Source organism: Argiope bruennichi, chromosome 7, assembly GCF_947563725.1.
Source record: "Argiope bruennichi chromosome 7, qqArgBrue1.1, whole genome shotgun sequence".
In the NCBI taxonomy this organism is placed as follows: Eukaryota; Metazoa; Arthropoda; class Arachnida; order Araneae; family Araneidae; genus Argiope; species Argiope bruennichi.
In genome coordinates this window covers 21194812-21210546 of record NC_079157.1, presented here as the reverse complement: position 1 = coordinate 21210546, position 15735 = coordinate 21194812, and the positions used below count along the sequence as shown (strand labels likewise).

Sequence of the window (15735 nt, the reverse complement as noted above, 5' to 3'; positions counted from 1 at the left end):
ATATGACAAGTAAAAATATGACAATGCATTTTTGTTGACTTATAAAATTTGGGTTATTATAATCTTTGTGATTGCATTTAGACATCTTGTAAATTTTCTGTAAGCTACAAATTATTTAACAATGAGATGGACAAAGACAAGTTTTAAATTTACTGTTGTTGTTTTTGTCTTTTTTTCCCACTGATATTCCAATGGCTAATTTTCTTTAAACAATTCAATTAGATATTTCTTAACATATCACTTCCTATAATGAATAAAGGAATTCTCTAAATAAAAGCAAACAATTAAAATTCAGTACTTTTATTTATTAAAAACCAAGCACATGAGCATGTTTTATAAAAATAGCTTAGATACATAACATTAGTAATTTATTGACTATAAATATAGCACGAGTTTCGTTTCAAGAAGAAATAAATCTATTAAATGGAAACTCAATTGAATACTTATTGTTGCTCATTCAACTTTCAACTGGTTCTGTATAAAAATGTATCATGTCAAGAAGAATATCGGAAAGTAAAAGCTCTGATGTAATTTGGAAAATATACATCATTTTCGTCAGGGCATATATAAATAACTATCATCTTCATCTGAAGTATCGTCATGTTGATTTCCACCATTTGTCTCTGGCATAAGTCTCCATCGTTGAACCCTATGAGAAGGTGGACGTTCTTGGAACTGCAAAAGATGACATTTCTATAATTCATGCTTCTAAAATTTACGTGTATTCCTTCGTGAATATTCACTGTTTAACCATTTACATGAATTTGAATTTCTATACATCAGTGAGCAAACATTGCAATTAAACACGCATCCAATAATGTCATATTTATTGAAATTGAATTAAAACAGCAATTTGAAGATGCCAGCTAACCAGAAGACTACACTATGGGAGGATTATGTGGTACCGTTTGGATATATGAAACGTCTTAAAATCACAAGAGGGCAATTTTCGGGATGATGTTCGTGGCTTTTAACCTGATCAGATACGAATGACATGCAAACAAACAATCTCATTCAAAACTGCCTCAGTATATTAAGCGAACGGACTTATTTTTTGCTATCAGAGTCAATAAATATTAGGTTTTACATATAGGATTGCTATTTGTTGGGAGTTTACACAGGGTTTGGCATCTGCATGTCTCAAGGATAGGATCCTTCATGGGCAGTGCAAGTTTTGAGAGGTCAGATAGCCATTGGCATATAAGCCTAAATTTTCTCATTATCGCTAATGGAGGGCGTTTATATCTCCCTAGTAGTCGACAAGCATTAGGCATTGCTTATAAGACTAATATTTTGTAAAATTTTGCACCGTACCTGACATCTATTTCTCTTCAAATTAGGATTCAACTACCATAAGTCAATAGGCAATGCAAGTTTCGAGAGAACAGATAACTGATTTGTAGACCAGTACCTTCATTATAAACTATATTACTATTCAAATTGAGGGAACTTACAGTTGGTTATCAAAATAATGGAAATACCGAAACACCTGTGAATAAAAGTGACATTTTTGAATATGCTTCGTAAGCATTAAAATATAACAATAGCCGTCATTTTTTTAAAAAAATTAGCAATGCATATATTCTGATAGTATGTGCTAACTTTATTAAAGTTCTGTAATTCTTGGATTTTTTTCATAAGCATAAAATGTCGTACCTTTCAGATTTTCAAAGAGGCCAAATTGTAGGATCCCGTCTAGCTGGAACAAGTGTGACCGAAACATCCGAATTTTTAGGCATTTCTGGAGGTACGGTGTCTAAACAGGTACAGTGTTATGACAGCATAAACACATGTTACATAAAGTTAGGCAAAGAAAAATAGTGGGTGAAAAAATAATCTCTGTGAAAGAGACCGAGGGGTATTGAAGCGGATTGTAGTGTCTAAAAAGCAAACAACTGCAGCAAAAGTGACCTTAGAATTCAATACCCATCTGGATTTTCGAGTGTCAGTGATTACAGTTAGAAGGCACCCTCATAAACAGAACATTTATGGCAGAGCAGCAATTCCTAAGCCACTTGTCAAAGATGTTAATAGTAAACGTCGTGTACAGTGGTGTCACACTCACAAGAACCTGGTCAATTAATAAGTGGAAGAAAGTAATATGGTCTGACGAATCGTGTTTCAAACTTTTCCCTACAACAGGACGGTGGACATTTGGAGGACGCACAAGCGTATGATCGTGATTGTCTCCTTACAACTGTCGAGAATGGAGGTGTGTCTGTCATGATATGGGTAGTTATGTCGTAATTTTTTGCTGAAAAAATCGTAAACCTGAAAGGTAGGATCACTAGGGAGAAATGTAGATAAATTTTAGCTGACCAGGTCCATCCTATGATTCAAACTTTGTTTTCTGCAAGAGATGGAGTTTTCCAGGATGATAATGCACCTTTTCATGCAGCGAGACCTGTCCAATTATGGTTTGATGAATACGAGGATGAAGTTAAACCTCTGCCTTGGCCCGCGAAATCACCCGATCTCAATATAATGGAACATTTATGATCTATTTTAGGATTTTAGAGCGTTCGATAGGAAATCGATATCCTCCACCGGTATATCTCTCAGAACTTTCATAATATGTCCAGGAAGAACGGTACAATATTCCTCTAAACACTATTCAATACTGGAATGAATCGCCTCCTAGACCAATTCAAGCTGTATTATATGCCAAAGGCGGTCCTACACCATACTAATAAAGGATCCCATATAAATCTAAGGTATTTCCATTATTTTGATAACCACCTGTATCTCTTGCTATCAAAACACTAGACACTGTGTATATGAGACTATTTATATGACTATATTGTGTATATGAGATATATTTTGTGGAATTTTACATCGTATTTGGCATCTACTTGCCTTCAGAAGAGGATTCAACATACAATACGCTTATAGGTGATGCAGGATTTGAGAGGCGACCCACCTCTCCTAATTTCAAAAACAAGAAATAACCAATAATAATTAAATAACCAATGGTAAGATGAAATCATAAAACGTTAATTGTAGATCATCTTCAAGGGAATTGATCGCAGAATTCGACATATAAGATTTTGTTTAATCTACATTGTTATTAAACAAAATCGTAAAAATATTATAATTTTTTTGCCATCATCTTACTACTCGAATACAATGCACTCAAGAACTGTTGACTTTCAAGTTAGACAGCCGAGAAAAATTTGCACTACACCGTTCTGAAAATAAATTTGAAAAAAATCAAAAAGAAAAATCAGAAAATTACACTCGAAAATTTAAATGATACTTGATTTTGATTTATATGAGTTCGAATTCACAGCTAATTAAGTGAAAATACAAAAATTAAAATTATGCGAATAAAATGCAAAAGAAATCTTAGACATTCCCTTCCTCTTCCCATAAAAGTTGTCATAGAAGATTTGTCTATCTTTGATAATATGTCCATACTTATCTCGAAACCAAAATCTTACAGCATGGTCACGATGATCTAGTTGATAGACAGATGTTGTTAACCCGTAACCATGATGTTTGATCTAAGATAGATTTAATGCTTGATCTAGGATAGATTTAATACTTAATCTAGGATAGATTTGATGCTTGATCTAGGATAGATTTGATGCTTGATCTAGGACAGATTTGATACTTGATCTAGGATAGATTTGATACTTGATCTAGGATAGATTTGATACTTGATCTAGGATAGATTTGATACTTGATCTAGGATAGATTTGATACTTGATCTAGGATAGATTTGATACTTGATCTAGGATAGATTTGATACTTGATCTAGGATAGATTTGATGCTTGATCTAGGATAGATTTGATGCTTGATCTAGGATAGATTTGATGCTTGATCTAGGATAGATTTGATGCTTGATCTAGGATAGATTTGATGCTTGATCTAGGATAGATTTGATGCTTGATCTAGGATAGATTTAATGCGCACAGGATCTGTATATATGTGATTTAATTTCGTTTCAAGAAAATCTCATTTTGGGTTTAAAAAAAACCGTTCAAGATACATATTATTTTTTCAAAATACAAACGTTTCTATGAACAGTAAGCATATCGCAATATTCGCTAGATGTGAGAGGTTTCTTGTCAATGTTCGTTTGTGAGCTTGTGTAAAAGCTAATATTTTTATAGGTCTTAAAAATGAAAAAATGTCTGAAACTGGGAAATATCTATACATAGTGTAAAATGAAATCCCCTGAAAGCCTCTGTATGTTTGGAAAAGAAAAATTCAAGAAATACTTAACTGATATTGGAGATATTTGTACCATTTTATAGGGCAAATTTTGGTGAAGGTTTTAGTACATTGATCAAAATTAAAAAGGAGTTTTACAATTGTAATTTTAATTATTTGCTCCTACGATTCACGCATGCGTAGAACAGCAGTTTTTGTGCTTTGCACTTATCCGCGCATGTGCAAAAACTTCAAAGGCAAATATCAAGAGGTGTGGTATTTATATGCGATACATTTCTTTGTTTATATCCGATTTTAAACAGCGACTGCCAATTATGCCAAAAAAATATATCCAAAAAAAGGAAAACCCAAAAAAGCAATTGGGCGGAGCACATTAAATGTCAATATTTCGTTCGTTGGGCTATAATGAAAATATAGAGGAAAGAAACATTTGGTCACCGAATATCAGAGAAAGAATGTCCACACTTAGGGAAAGAGAGTCTTCTGTTGAGCAAAGAAATCGTCTCCCTTTAAATCGCATTGCAACTGAATTACAGAAACAGAGTAAATTTTTTCTAGTAATTTTTGACGATTTCTAAATATATATATATTTTATGTTTATTTGGTGTTGTGTGACATGTCCATGTCGTATAGGGGGAAGGCAAGGCTTAAGACTAGTTTAAAGCTAATGTTTTCTCTTGGATGTTATGCCACGGACAACGTTGTGCGGGAACTGCTAGGATAATTCCGGATATCTCTCGGTAATTTAATAGGAAATCTGGCTACGTCATTTTTTTAACACTTTTAATATAGAAACATGACCTTTGCATGTGTCACTGTGAGAATAAAACGACATTGCATCATGTTATCGCGAATACTTGCCGGAATGAAATTCTAGCTGCATTTCCTCCAAAAATATTCAACATTTTCTTATGTGGAGTTGAACTGCCAAGAGGCAAGCGAACAATTCACAATGCCAACCCGACTATTGCATATTCTTGGATTCAAAACCCTCTGCACTTTTGCACATGTGCAAGGATGCGTTTATTTAATAAAAATAGGCGCGAGAAGAAACAGTAGGGTGAACTCGGATTATTCGCGGACGTAAGAGACTTAAAAACTACGGATGACTCATAATATAGTCGGAAAAAGATAGTAATTCGCAATTAAATACTTTAGAGCAATTTTTTTTATCACCGAAAGGTGTTTAAGCTTTAAATCACGAAGAATAAATGAAAGATTTATGCTCTTAAAATTTGCCGAGTTCACTTTTTTTTTTCTTGCAAAATAAATTTTTTAAAGTACTTACTGTATTTTTTGATAAGGTTTACGATTAACAACGGTAGATAATTTCAGTCATATTTGATGACAAAAAAAATATTCTACGTGTCAACCCTGAAAGCTTTTTTGCATTTTAAACTAGCCATATAAGCAATAACAATATGCAATTTTGAGTTATAATAGCATGGTCAGAAGCGTCAAGACACTCACATAAATATGGGGCTGAAGTCAAGGTCAAAAAGGACAAATAATTCCGGAAATGGCTCATCCTTTTGTGTCTCAGCTTTTAGCGAGATAGAATCGTCAAAAAGTGGTAGTCTCTGGATACTGAAATGAGACGTACATTGAAAATAACCCTTTTAGCTTTTCAGTCTTGAAATAGGTGCAGTTTATGCATATTGGCCATCCTATCCCCTGAATATCCACTACAATCGGGCATTGATAAGGAATAAATTAGAAACACAATCTGAACTACCGCCTGTCACTTCACTGTCACAGAGAGTCCTTAAGCAATTGTATATGCTACCTTCTATTATTCTGTAAATTCAATTTTATATCCCTGATCTCCTAGCAAATTATTTTCTTGTTTCCATCCCTGATCTCCTAGCAAATTATTTTTTTGTTTCCATCCCTGATCTCCTAGCAAATTATTTTTTTGTTTCCATCCCTGATCTCCTAGCAAATTATTTTTTTGTTTCCATCCCTGATCTCCTAGCAAATTATTTTTTTGTTTCCATCCCTGATCTCCTAGCAAATTATTTTTTTGTTTCCATCCCTGATCTCCTAGCAAATTATTTTTTTGTTTCCATCCCTCATCTCCTAGCAAATTATTTTTTTGTTTCCATCCCTGATCTCCTAGCAAATTATTTTTTTGTTTCCATCCCTCATCTCCTAGCAAATTATTTTTGTTTCCATCCCTCATCTCCTAGCAAATTTTTGTTTCCATCCCTCATCTCCTAGCAAATTTTTGTTTGTATCCCTCATCTCCTTTCAAATTTTTGTTTGTATCCCTCATCTCCTTTCAAATTTTTGTTTGTATCCCTCATCTCCTTTCAAATTTTTGTTTGTATCCCTCATCTCCTTTCAAATTTTTGTTTGTATCCCTCATCTCCTTGCAAATTTTTGTTTGTATCCCTCATCTCCTTGCAAATTTTTGTTTGTATCCCTCATCTCCTTGCAAATTATTGAATGGTTGTTTTGAATTTCCCTTAAATAGATGTTATGTATAAATTCACATAGTAAGTAACATGTCATAGTAAATAGTAAGAAATAATTTTTTCTAACTGATCATATTGCCCTAATATCTATAGTAAATAAGGGATAAAATAGCAAATTTATAGATAGCGAGCACATCCTTACGCTCATCAATAGTCTTATTCTAATTGAAACTATACTTACTGAAATAAGAGCAAGGACGAATCCAAGCAAAAATGCAGATGCAACGATTAACACGGAACGGTCAACCATTGATAGATAACTGTACATTTTATACAGTAGTCTAAACTGGCGATGAAGGTAATATAGAAGAAATATTGCACAGTAAAGGATAAAAGCATAGAGTGCTATCTTTTGTTCCTGAAAAGAATGAAAGAAAATAAATTATATCGGAATCTTTATTTCCTAATTAATATTCTTATTCGATACTCATTAATGAGTCGAAAACTTAATTTTCACTGCTATATGATTAGGCGATACCAGCTCTTTTAGAAATATGTCACCGCATTGATCTAATAATCTACAAAACTTTGAGAATTATATGGATTCCTGTTGTATTAAGGGGCTTCTTGTGTTCAGTCGACCACCCCGCCACCACTAAATGAGGCAGTGTCTAAAAGATATGTTGTGGCCAACTGCTGTATTAACCCTTAACTGGGGAGGTGAAATTTTAAGACTTAACTGGTTGGGTGCGGTCTACGAGACCGCATTTCATTTACGCTTAAATTTTCTAATGAATGTATTAGTATGAAAAACTGCCAATATATTTTGCAGATATTTTTCTTGATATCTAGATATGTTTTAGAAATTTTTTAAAATATTTTATCATTGAAAAAAGTAAATGCATTGGAACATACATTTTCTTCTCAAATTGCATGTTACAATACATAATACTCTTTAAAAACATATTTATTTTTATTTTTTAAATCATACTTATTTTTATAGTATATAAAGGTATATAGAAGATAATATAATGTAAAATTCAACAATTATATGAAAAATAAAAAATAAAAATTGACAATGGGTAAAATTGGCCCTTTTTTATTGGCTTGTGTGACTTTCATAGCACAGTTTTAAACATACAGGTTAAGAACTAGTATAAAAATCAACCTATAAATTCTGTATATATATCTCTTGGTATATTAATATATTTTATAAATTTATCAAAATACTTTATCACTAGAAAAATTAATTATGTTTGAACGTACATATCAGAATCAGTTGAATGCGAACTTTCACCGAAAAACTATTCTGTGCAATTATCCTTATCACTAAAATCACTTTCTGCTTCATTTAAAAGTGTCTGGAGCACTGCTTCATAATAGGATCAGTAAATGGGATGATATTTCGGGGCCCAAGTTTTAGCGCCATCTGCTAAGCCTTGTTTATCATTGGGATACTAATAGGGAAGTGCGGTCTTAGAGACCGCGCTTAAAGAAATAACGGAATTATTTTAAAAAGCATCCGCTGAAATCGGTTGAAAAAGTGCACGTGTATTGAAGGTCACAAAACAGGAAGCTACAGGGTCAATCCATTTAATTGAGCTAAAACTAGAACAGGGGTGAAGGAAAATCCATCGCTAGCTGTCTCGCAGACCTCACGTCCCCAGTTAAGGGTTAAGGGGCTATACGACATTTAACAGCTAAAAGAGACCTCTAAAGTTGGTCAAATGCGACTCTCCCTGAAGTAATAGAAAATGCTTAAACTTAATAAATTTTTTACCACATTTTTACAAGACATTTCTCCTTATAATTATTAATTTTTAAGCCAGTAAAATATTTTTTATTAATTGAAATGTGAAAAAGAAAACGTGTTCAGTATAAATTGCCAAAGACAGAATTTGCTTGAATGCAAAGTTTTTCAGGAAATAAGCGTCTTATATTAACAAATTTTACACCAGTTTACACCCAAAGAATATTATTTGATAATCATGGTAAAGAGATAAATATTTTAAATGATTTACTACAGTTATTTTACTTTTTATGTTGTTGAAACAACTCTTTTTAAAAAATCATTTTCAACACAACAAGTACTGAAAGAGAGGCATGCATAATAATGCTCCCATTTTGCATGAGTTTCCATATCTATAAGTATAAAATGGAGTCTCCTGAAAGCACCTGCATGTTGAAACCCTAAAAACTCTAGAAATACTTAACTAATTTTGGAGATATTTGTACCATTTTGTAGAACATTTACTGAGGAAGGTTTCAGTACATTAAAGTCATATCAAAATAAAAAAAAACAGTTTTATAATTGCAATTTTAATTATTCTGCGAATTTTCGAAAATATCACACTGCGCATGTGCAAATACGAAGAGCTGTGGTATGCATAGGCGATACATTTCTTTCTTTCTTTACCTCTGTTTGTTAGTCAGTCAAGTCAGAAGGGAATTGGATGAAATTTAACACAGAGATAGATTATAGTCTGGAATAGGACATAGGCTACCATTTATTCCGGTTAATCTTTTATTAATTAAAAAGTAACTTTCCCACCAAAAATCTTTTCATTTATTTCCACAGCCAATTGAGTAAGGCTTCAGTCTTTTTACCCCACGCTAATGAGGATAGGCTTAACATTTTTTCGACCAATTATTTCAAATGATTCTGTTTATTTCCTTAGTGTTTGATGCATTTAAAATTACACATTGTTAATTAATTGATCTTTCGGATTCATTCTGAAGTACTTTTAAATTAAAATGAAATAGAATAAAGGAAATTAAAAATTCCTAATCTACATTGCGTTACCCCAACTGACGTACAAAATTCACGCATTTGCGTTATTCCAATTGGGATTGAAAATTCTCGCAGGCGTAGTTTGATCTTATTGTTGACAACTGTATTTTCATTTTACTTAAAAGATAAAAAAATTATGTGCATTATACTGTTGTAGCTATCTCAATCGATAAATCAAATAGACTTGATTTAAAAAAAATACGGACTTGATTTGAATATTCTGTTAGCTCAACTCCGCAAGGACCGCAATATAGCTCTGGCTGTAGCTTCTTCGGGCATTGCTGCCACTTTGATTAACGGTGGCCGGACGAAACATTCCGTTTTCAAACTGCCACTTAATCTTGCAAGCAAAGATACCCCAACATGCAACATCACCAAAAAACAGCGGCTGGGCATCCTTTCGCAGCAGTGCAAGTTAATAGTATGGAACGAGTGCACAATATCGCACAAGCATGCATTAGAGGCGTTAAACCGCAGCCTTCAGGACATCCTCGGCAACTAGGCGGTGATGGGCGGCTTTGTCGCTTTGCTCACAATGACCTGTTTGTAATTTTAGTGAGCACTTGCGGACTATCAAACTCCCTCCAGCTGTGGGATAAATACAAGGACACTATCAGAAGATATCATGCATAGGCTGGATAGCACTCACAATGACCTGTTTGCAATTTTAGTGAGCACTTGCGGACTATCAAACTCCCTCCAGCTGTGGGATAAATACAAGGACACTATCAGAAGATATCATGCATAGGCTGGATAGCACTCACAATGACCTGTTTGCAATTTTAGTGAGCACTTGCGGACTATCAAAACCCCTACAGCTGTGGGATAAATACAAGTACACTATCAGAAGATATCATGCATAGGCTGGATAGCACTCACAATGACCTGTTTGCAATTTTAGTGGGCACTTGCGGACTATCAAACTCCCTCCAGCTGTGGGATAAATACAAGGACACTATCAGAAGATATCATGCATAGGCTGGATAGCACTCACAATGACCTGTTTGCAATTTTAGTGAGCACTTGCGGACTATCAAACTCCCTCCAGCTGTGGGATAAATACAAGGACACGATCAGAAGATATCATGCATAGGCTGGATAGCACTCACAATGACCTGTTTGCAATTTTAGTGAGCACTTGCGGACTATCAAACTCCCTCCAGCTGTGGGATAAATACAAGGACACTATCAGAAGATATCATGCATAGGCTGGATAGCACTCACAATGACCTGTTTGCAATTTTAGTGAGCACTTGCGGACTATCAAACCCCCTACAGCTGTGGGATAAATACAAGGACACTATCAGAAGATATCATGCATAGGCTGGATAGCACTCACAATGACCTGTTTGCAATTTTAGTGAGCGCTTGCGGACTATCAAACTCCCTCCAGCTGTGGGATAAATACAAGGACACGATCAGAAGATATCATGCATAGGCTGGATAGCACTCACAATGACCTGTTTGCAATTTTAGTGAGCACTTGCGGACTATCAAACTCCCTCCAGCTGTGGGATAAATACAAGGACACGATCAGAAGATATCATGCATAGGCTGGATAGCACTCACAATGACCTGTTTGCAATTTTAGTGAGCACTTGCGGACTATCAAACTTCCTCCAGCTGTGGGATAAATACAAGGACACTATCAGAAGATATCATGCATAGGCTGGATAGCACTCACAATGACCTATCATTAACGGAGCTTAGATATTGATTGAGGCGCATTACCTATATCAGTTCTTATACATATACATCAAAATTTCCACTCGAACGAAGTCGCGGGTAATAGATAGTTATGTATATATAAGCATACCTGGAAAATTTCATATTGATAAGATGAACCATTTTTGTTTAATCCTGCGCTCTAGCTCTGAAAATGTGATATTGTGAAAAGTATAAAAGTAATGTTTCTGAGTGAAAAGTCAACGGATGCCTTTACATTTTTGGTTGTACCATTTAAACTAACATACATCCATCCATGTTCAATACCAATAAATAATGTACAGAATGTTTTTGGCTATCAAAAGAAATCATAAAAGAATTTCGAAAAATTAAATGTTTAAAGGTCCTATATCAATTTATTCTTTTATTTTAACCTGTTTACAAAGATGGAATATTTTAATTCCTTTTGTATATTTGACGACTGAGACACGTCATGCATTTGCTTTGCCCAAGTTACGGATGATGAGTCTTATATGACATAGAAATTAATATAAAATTAAACATGTACATTCTTTTTCATAGCAAATATGATTGGTTTCAGTTGTAAGAGGACATTCTTTAAAATTTTATAACTTTAAACGAGCAATTCTTATATAATTCATTTTGTGTATCTCGGAACAAATTTTATATTTAAATAAGGTTTCGCTTTTTAAATTTATCTATATAGGTTTCTTTTCTGAAAAAGCGATTTTACACACACACACACACAAAAAAACTTTTGGAACCTTTTTCAATCTGCTCTCATGCTGATAATGTCATTTAGCGCCATATCCGGCCCGATTGCATCATGGTAAAACTGAATGCAAGTTCAAAAATATAACAGATTAACTGTAAAATGAATACTATAACATGGCAGATTGTTTCGAATAATATGTTAAACTAAGTGTATTCATGACTTTTTTTTTATTTAAATGACCAAGATATGTAGGATTTGAAAATATTCATATGTAATCAGTATATGATTTCGTATTTAAATATCCTCCCCTCTAAAAAACACGATTAATTTACAAAAAACTGCCGAACGAAGCCAGGTCTTTCAGATGTTTTAACTTATATGTATATCGTATCTCTCAAATAAATGAATTCTCACACTAAATCCTTTATATGCAATTTTTGTCCTTTATATACAATTATATACAATCCTTTATATGCAATTTGCCTTCTTATACAACCTTTATATACAATTATTAATCCATTCGAAACGCAAGGATTTTTTCAAATAAATCCTTGTTCAAAAAGTTAATTGATTTTTTTATTCAGTTTTTGATATACTAGAGCTCCGAAAACGCAATCGTATAGCATTTACAATGACACACACAAAAATTCTTTTAGTGTTTCAAGTCAAACTACAGTAAATTGGTTTATTTTAAATAAATTTATTTCCATAAGAGTATCGTCATCTGTAGATTTAAGACATTTTTAGATGCCGGAATATTTATTAAGATGAATTATGAAATACAGGATAAAAATAAAATAAAAAGACAATATTAACAAGTTTTTAAGGTAATTATCTTTGAGATGAATATTTTGAGGAATTTTCGTATACTATTATATTTTTGAATATTTGTATAAAAAAAGATTAGAAAAAAAACTAAAGTATATCAGTTAAGTGCCAAAAGGGTTTTTAAAAATTGGAAAAAAAATATCATTTTTTTGTTGCTAAAAATAGGTATAAAACAAAGATCTAGTTAAGATGTTTATCAAATGATTCACTCAAGATTTTGCAGATAGCTTAAGGAATATATTATTTAGATCCTGAACTAAGACATGAGCTGCATTTATCCTTTCTTTAAATACGCAATCGACTGATAAATAAAACAAAAATTGCAATTTTTTAAAAATTGTAAAGCCTTAAAATAACCATAAATATTTCCTAATGAATGATGGTATTTCCTAATTACTTATTTTAGTTCAGGAACTGCAGAACATATTGATACATTTTTTATACTAAATTTGATAAAAAATATTCATTAGGTTTTATAATTTATGACGTTTCTTCTTCGAAAAAACGTCATAAATTAAAACTATCATATTCTATATTTAGAAAGCAGCATCTAAAGACGTAAAATAGCACTAAAACGTATGCAAATACAAATATAAAAATCAGTGTAGCTTCCCAAAAAACAAACTTAGAAACAAAATTCTAACGACTTTATAAAGAAACCTGCTGAAGCATTAAGAATACTAAATTTAAAAAATTCGTAAATTAGCAAAAAAAAAAAAAAAAAATGACTTTTTTAATGTAGTCATTGATCTTAAAATCAATTTATTACCGACTTAAAAATTGACAAAAACACAATGTAGAAATTAAAACTAATGTTTATTTAGTTTGGTTATTCTTTAAGCGTTTTATTAGTTTTTTCTTTTGCCCTTTGTTTATTTTTACTATTGTCTTAATGTATTAATTCTTGGGTTTGAACTCAATATCGTTAAGGAACTTTCGCAGAATAAGGCAATATGTCACAAAAAATACATTCACGAATTCCAATTAATATAACGAAAGAATTTTTAAACATTCATCAAAAATTTAAATGTATCATAAATTTGAATGAATTTTCAAAATTCTTGGAGTATCTTAACAGTTAGAATTACTCTAAGCAACGATTTTTATTTAAAAATTACACTTGTTTTCCATCTGAGTCACTTTTATTCTAATCATTTATTAGAAAACAAAAAGAGACAAGAATAAAATATTTTGCTATTGACCACGTTTTTTTCATTATTTAAATTTTAAATCATTTATTAAGATATGTAAATATGCATCCAAATTCAATTATGCTATTAATATATATATTTAAAACTTAAAATAATTAAAACTTTAAAAAACCATTAAAGTATTGCTTAAAAAGAATATATTTAATAAGCGCAGTTGCCGTTTGCTGAAATTTTTTTAAAAGAAGTCAATTATATATACAAGTTAATATATTGGCCCTTGTGAATCACACCTATTTAATCAGATGACTTCTTTACTGCACTCAAGAGGCAATAATGAAGAAGTCATCTAAGTCAAAAGATGGTCCGAATCAAGTCACTTATCGTTTGTGCCATTTTGGTGCAACATTATCAATGTAAATTAAGTTTTTAAAAATCAGTAATGAATTGCTATCTGTTTAGATTTTAGCTTTAATATATTGGCCCTTGTGAATCACGCCTATTTAATCAGGTGACTTCTTTACAGCACTCAAGAGGCAATAATGAAGAAGTCATCTAAGTCAAAAGATGGTCCGAATCAAGTCACTTATCGTTTGTGCCATTTTGGTGCAACATTATCAATGTAAATTAAGTTTTTAAAAATCAGTAATGAATTGCTATCGGTTTAGATTTTAGCTTTAATATATTGGCCCTTGTGAATCACACCTATTTAATCAGATGACTTTTTTACTGCACTCAAGAGGCAATAATGAAGAAGTCATCTAAGTCAAAAGATGGTCCGAATCACATGCGTGACTCATACAGCGAAAATGTTAATCATCCGATAGGAATATCGGTAATAACGACGACTCAATCACATATTAATGAACGGATATTTGAAGATTGTTCCGGTCAGAAGGCTAATACACGATGCTAAAAATTCATCTAAAAAGAACTTTTACAGCCATGATTGTTACATAGTCTGAAAAAAAATCTAACATTTAGGATTTTATTTATCAGATTAAATCATATTCTTCAAAAAATAGTTTTCTTTCTAATAAAGTGTTAGCAAACAAATTAATTTTACAAAAAAAAAAAAATCTTGCCAAGTATTTCCAAAATTATTGATATAATTTTTTGATCTCAATGTGCGTTTTAGAAAACAATTCTTGACAAGTGATGTATTAGAATATTAATCTATGCAGTATTTTTGCATTATAAAGTATAAAAGTTCATGCAAATTCAGTATATAGAATTTGCAGAGAATTGAAATTATACAACACAAATACATCAAAGATGTAAAAACTTTCAGATATAACACCAAAAGTAAAGCTCTTCTTACCCTTTCTTCATCATTATTTTGTCGAGCATCCATTTTAAAAATTTAACTTTGTCTTAATGCACACAAGTATTAAAATTTAAGCGAAGCAAATTCTGTCTTTATCCAAAATCTTATAACACATTTTATTGCGCATGACTGTTGCATATTACCTGAGCACAACTTTTAGGGCTTTACGCATCCTTCTGAGAGTATTTATCAAACAATAAATGCGCATCAGCTACAAACCAACAAAGTTTCGGCTGAATTTCAACACATTTGTTGAAATTTGTAAGTAATTATCTTTATTAGATTGTGATATATAATAAATAATTTTGAGATTTTGTAATCAGTTTTCTGAGACAACATAATACGGAAGAAAGCCCTTTGAAATGTTGTCCCTTTTACTTTTCGCATATATACCTTATATAGCATTGTTACATAAAGCACTTGAAGAGAATTGTTTATGCAGTTCTGAATATACCAATCAACTAAATATGTCCACAATTTCATACAAGCAATTTTCATGTCAAGGTGATACACAGAAGTTTATTTATATTTATGTTTGAATTTTTAATTATGATCCTAAATAGACAAAATTCCAGAAAAATGCCATTTATTTTAACTTGAGAAAGATTAAAATGTGGAGATTCGTCGAAATCTGATATTCCATTTT

General features: G+C 32.1%; 1 protein-coding gene across 1 annotated transcript; it reads right to left on the bottom strand.

Moving 5' to 3' along the window:
• Positions 1–336: 336 nt before the first annotated feature.
• LOC129976688 (uncharacterized) lies at positions 337–15197 on the bottom strand. The gene is made up of 3 exons (XM_056090392.1): positions 15084–15197; positions 6836–7012; positions 337–675 (listed from the first exon to the last, which is right to left on the bottom strand). The coding sequence occupies exons 1-3, from the start codon at positions 15114–15116 to the stop codon at positions 556–558; spliced, it is 330 nt and encodes a 109-aa protein (XP_055946367.1). The 5' UTR covers positions 15117–15197; the 3' UTR covers positions 337–555.
• Between the last annotated feature and the right edge of the window lie 538 nt (positions 15198–15735).

What these genes read in the sequence shown, in the direction of transcription:
- LOC129976688 (XM_056090392.1), bottom strand. Translation starts at nt 15,116, where the DNA reads ATGGATGCTCGACAAAATAATGATGAAGAAAGG. An exon ending in AAAATAATGATGAAGAAAGG is followed by an intron (nt 7,013 to 15,083) that starts GTAAGAAGAGCT and finishes CATTCTTTTCAG; the next exon opens with GAACAAAAGATAGCACTCTA. An exon ending in TCGTCCTTGCTCTTATTTCA is followed by an intron (nt 676 to 6,835) that starts GTAAGTATAGTT and finishes CATCTTTTGCAG; the next exon opens with TTCCAAGAACGTCCACCTTC.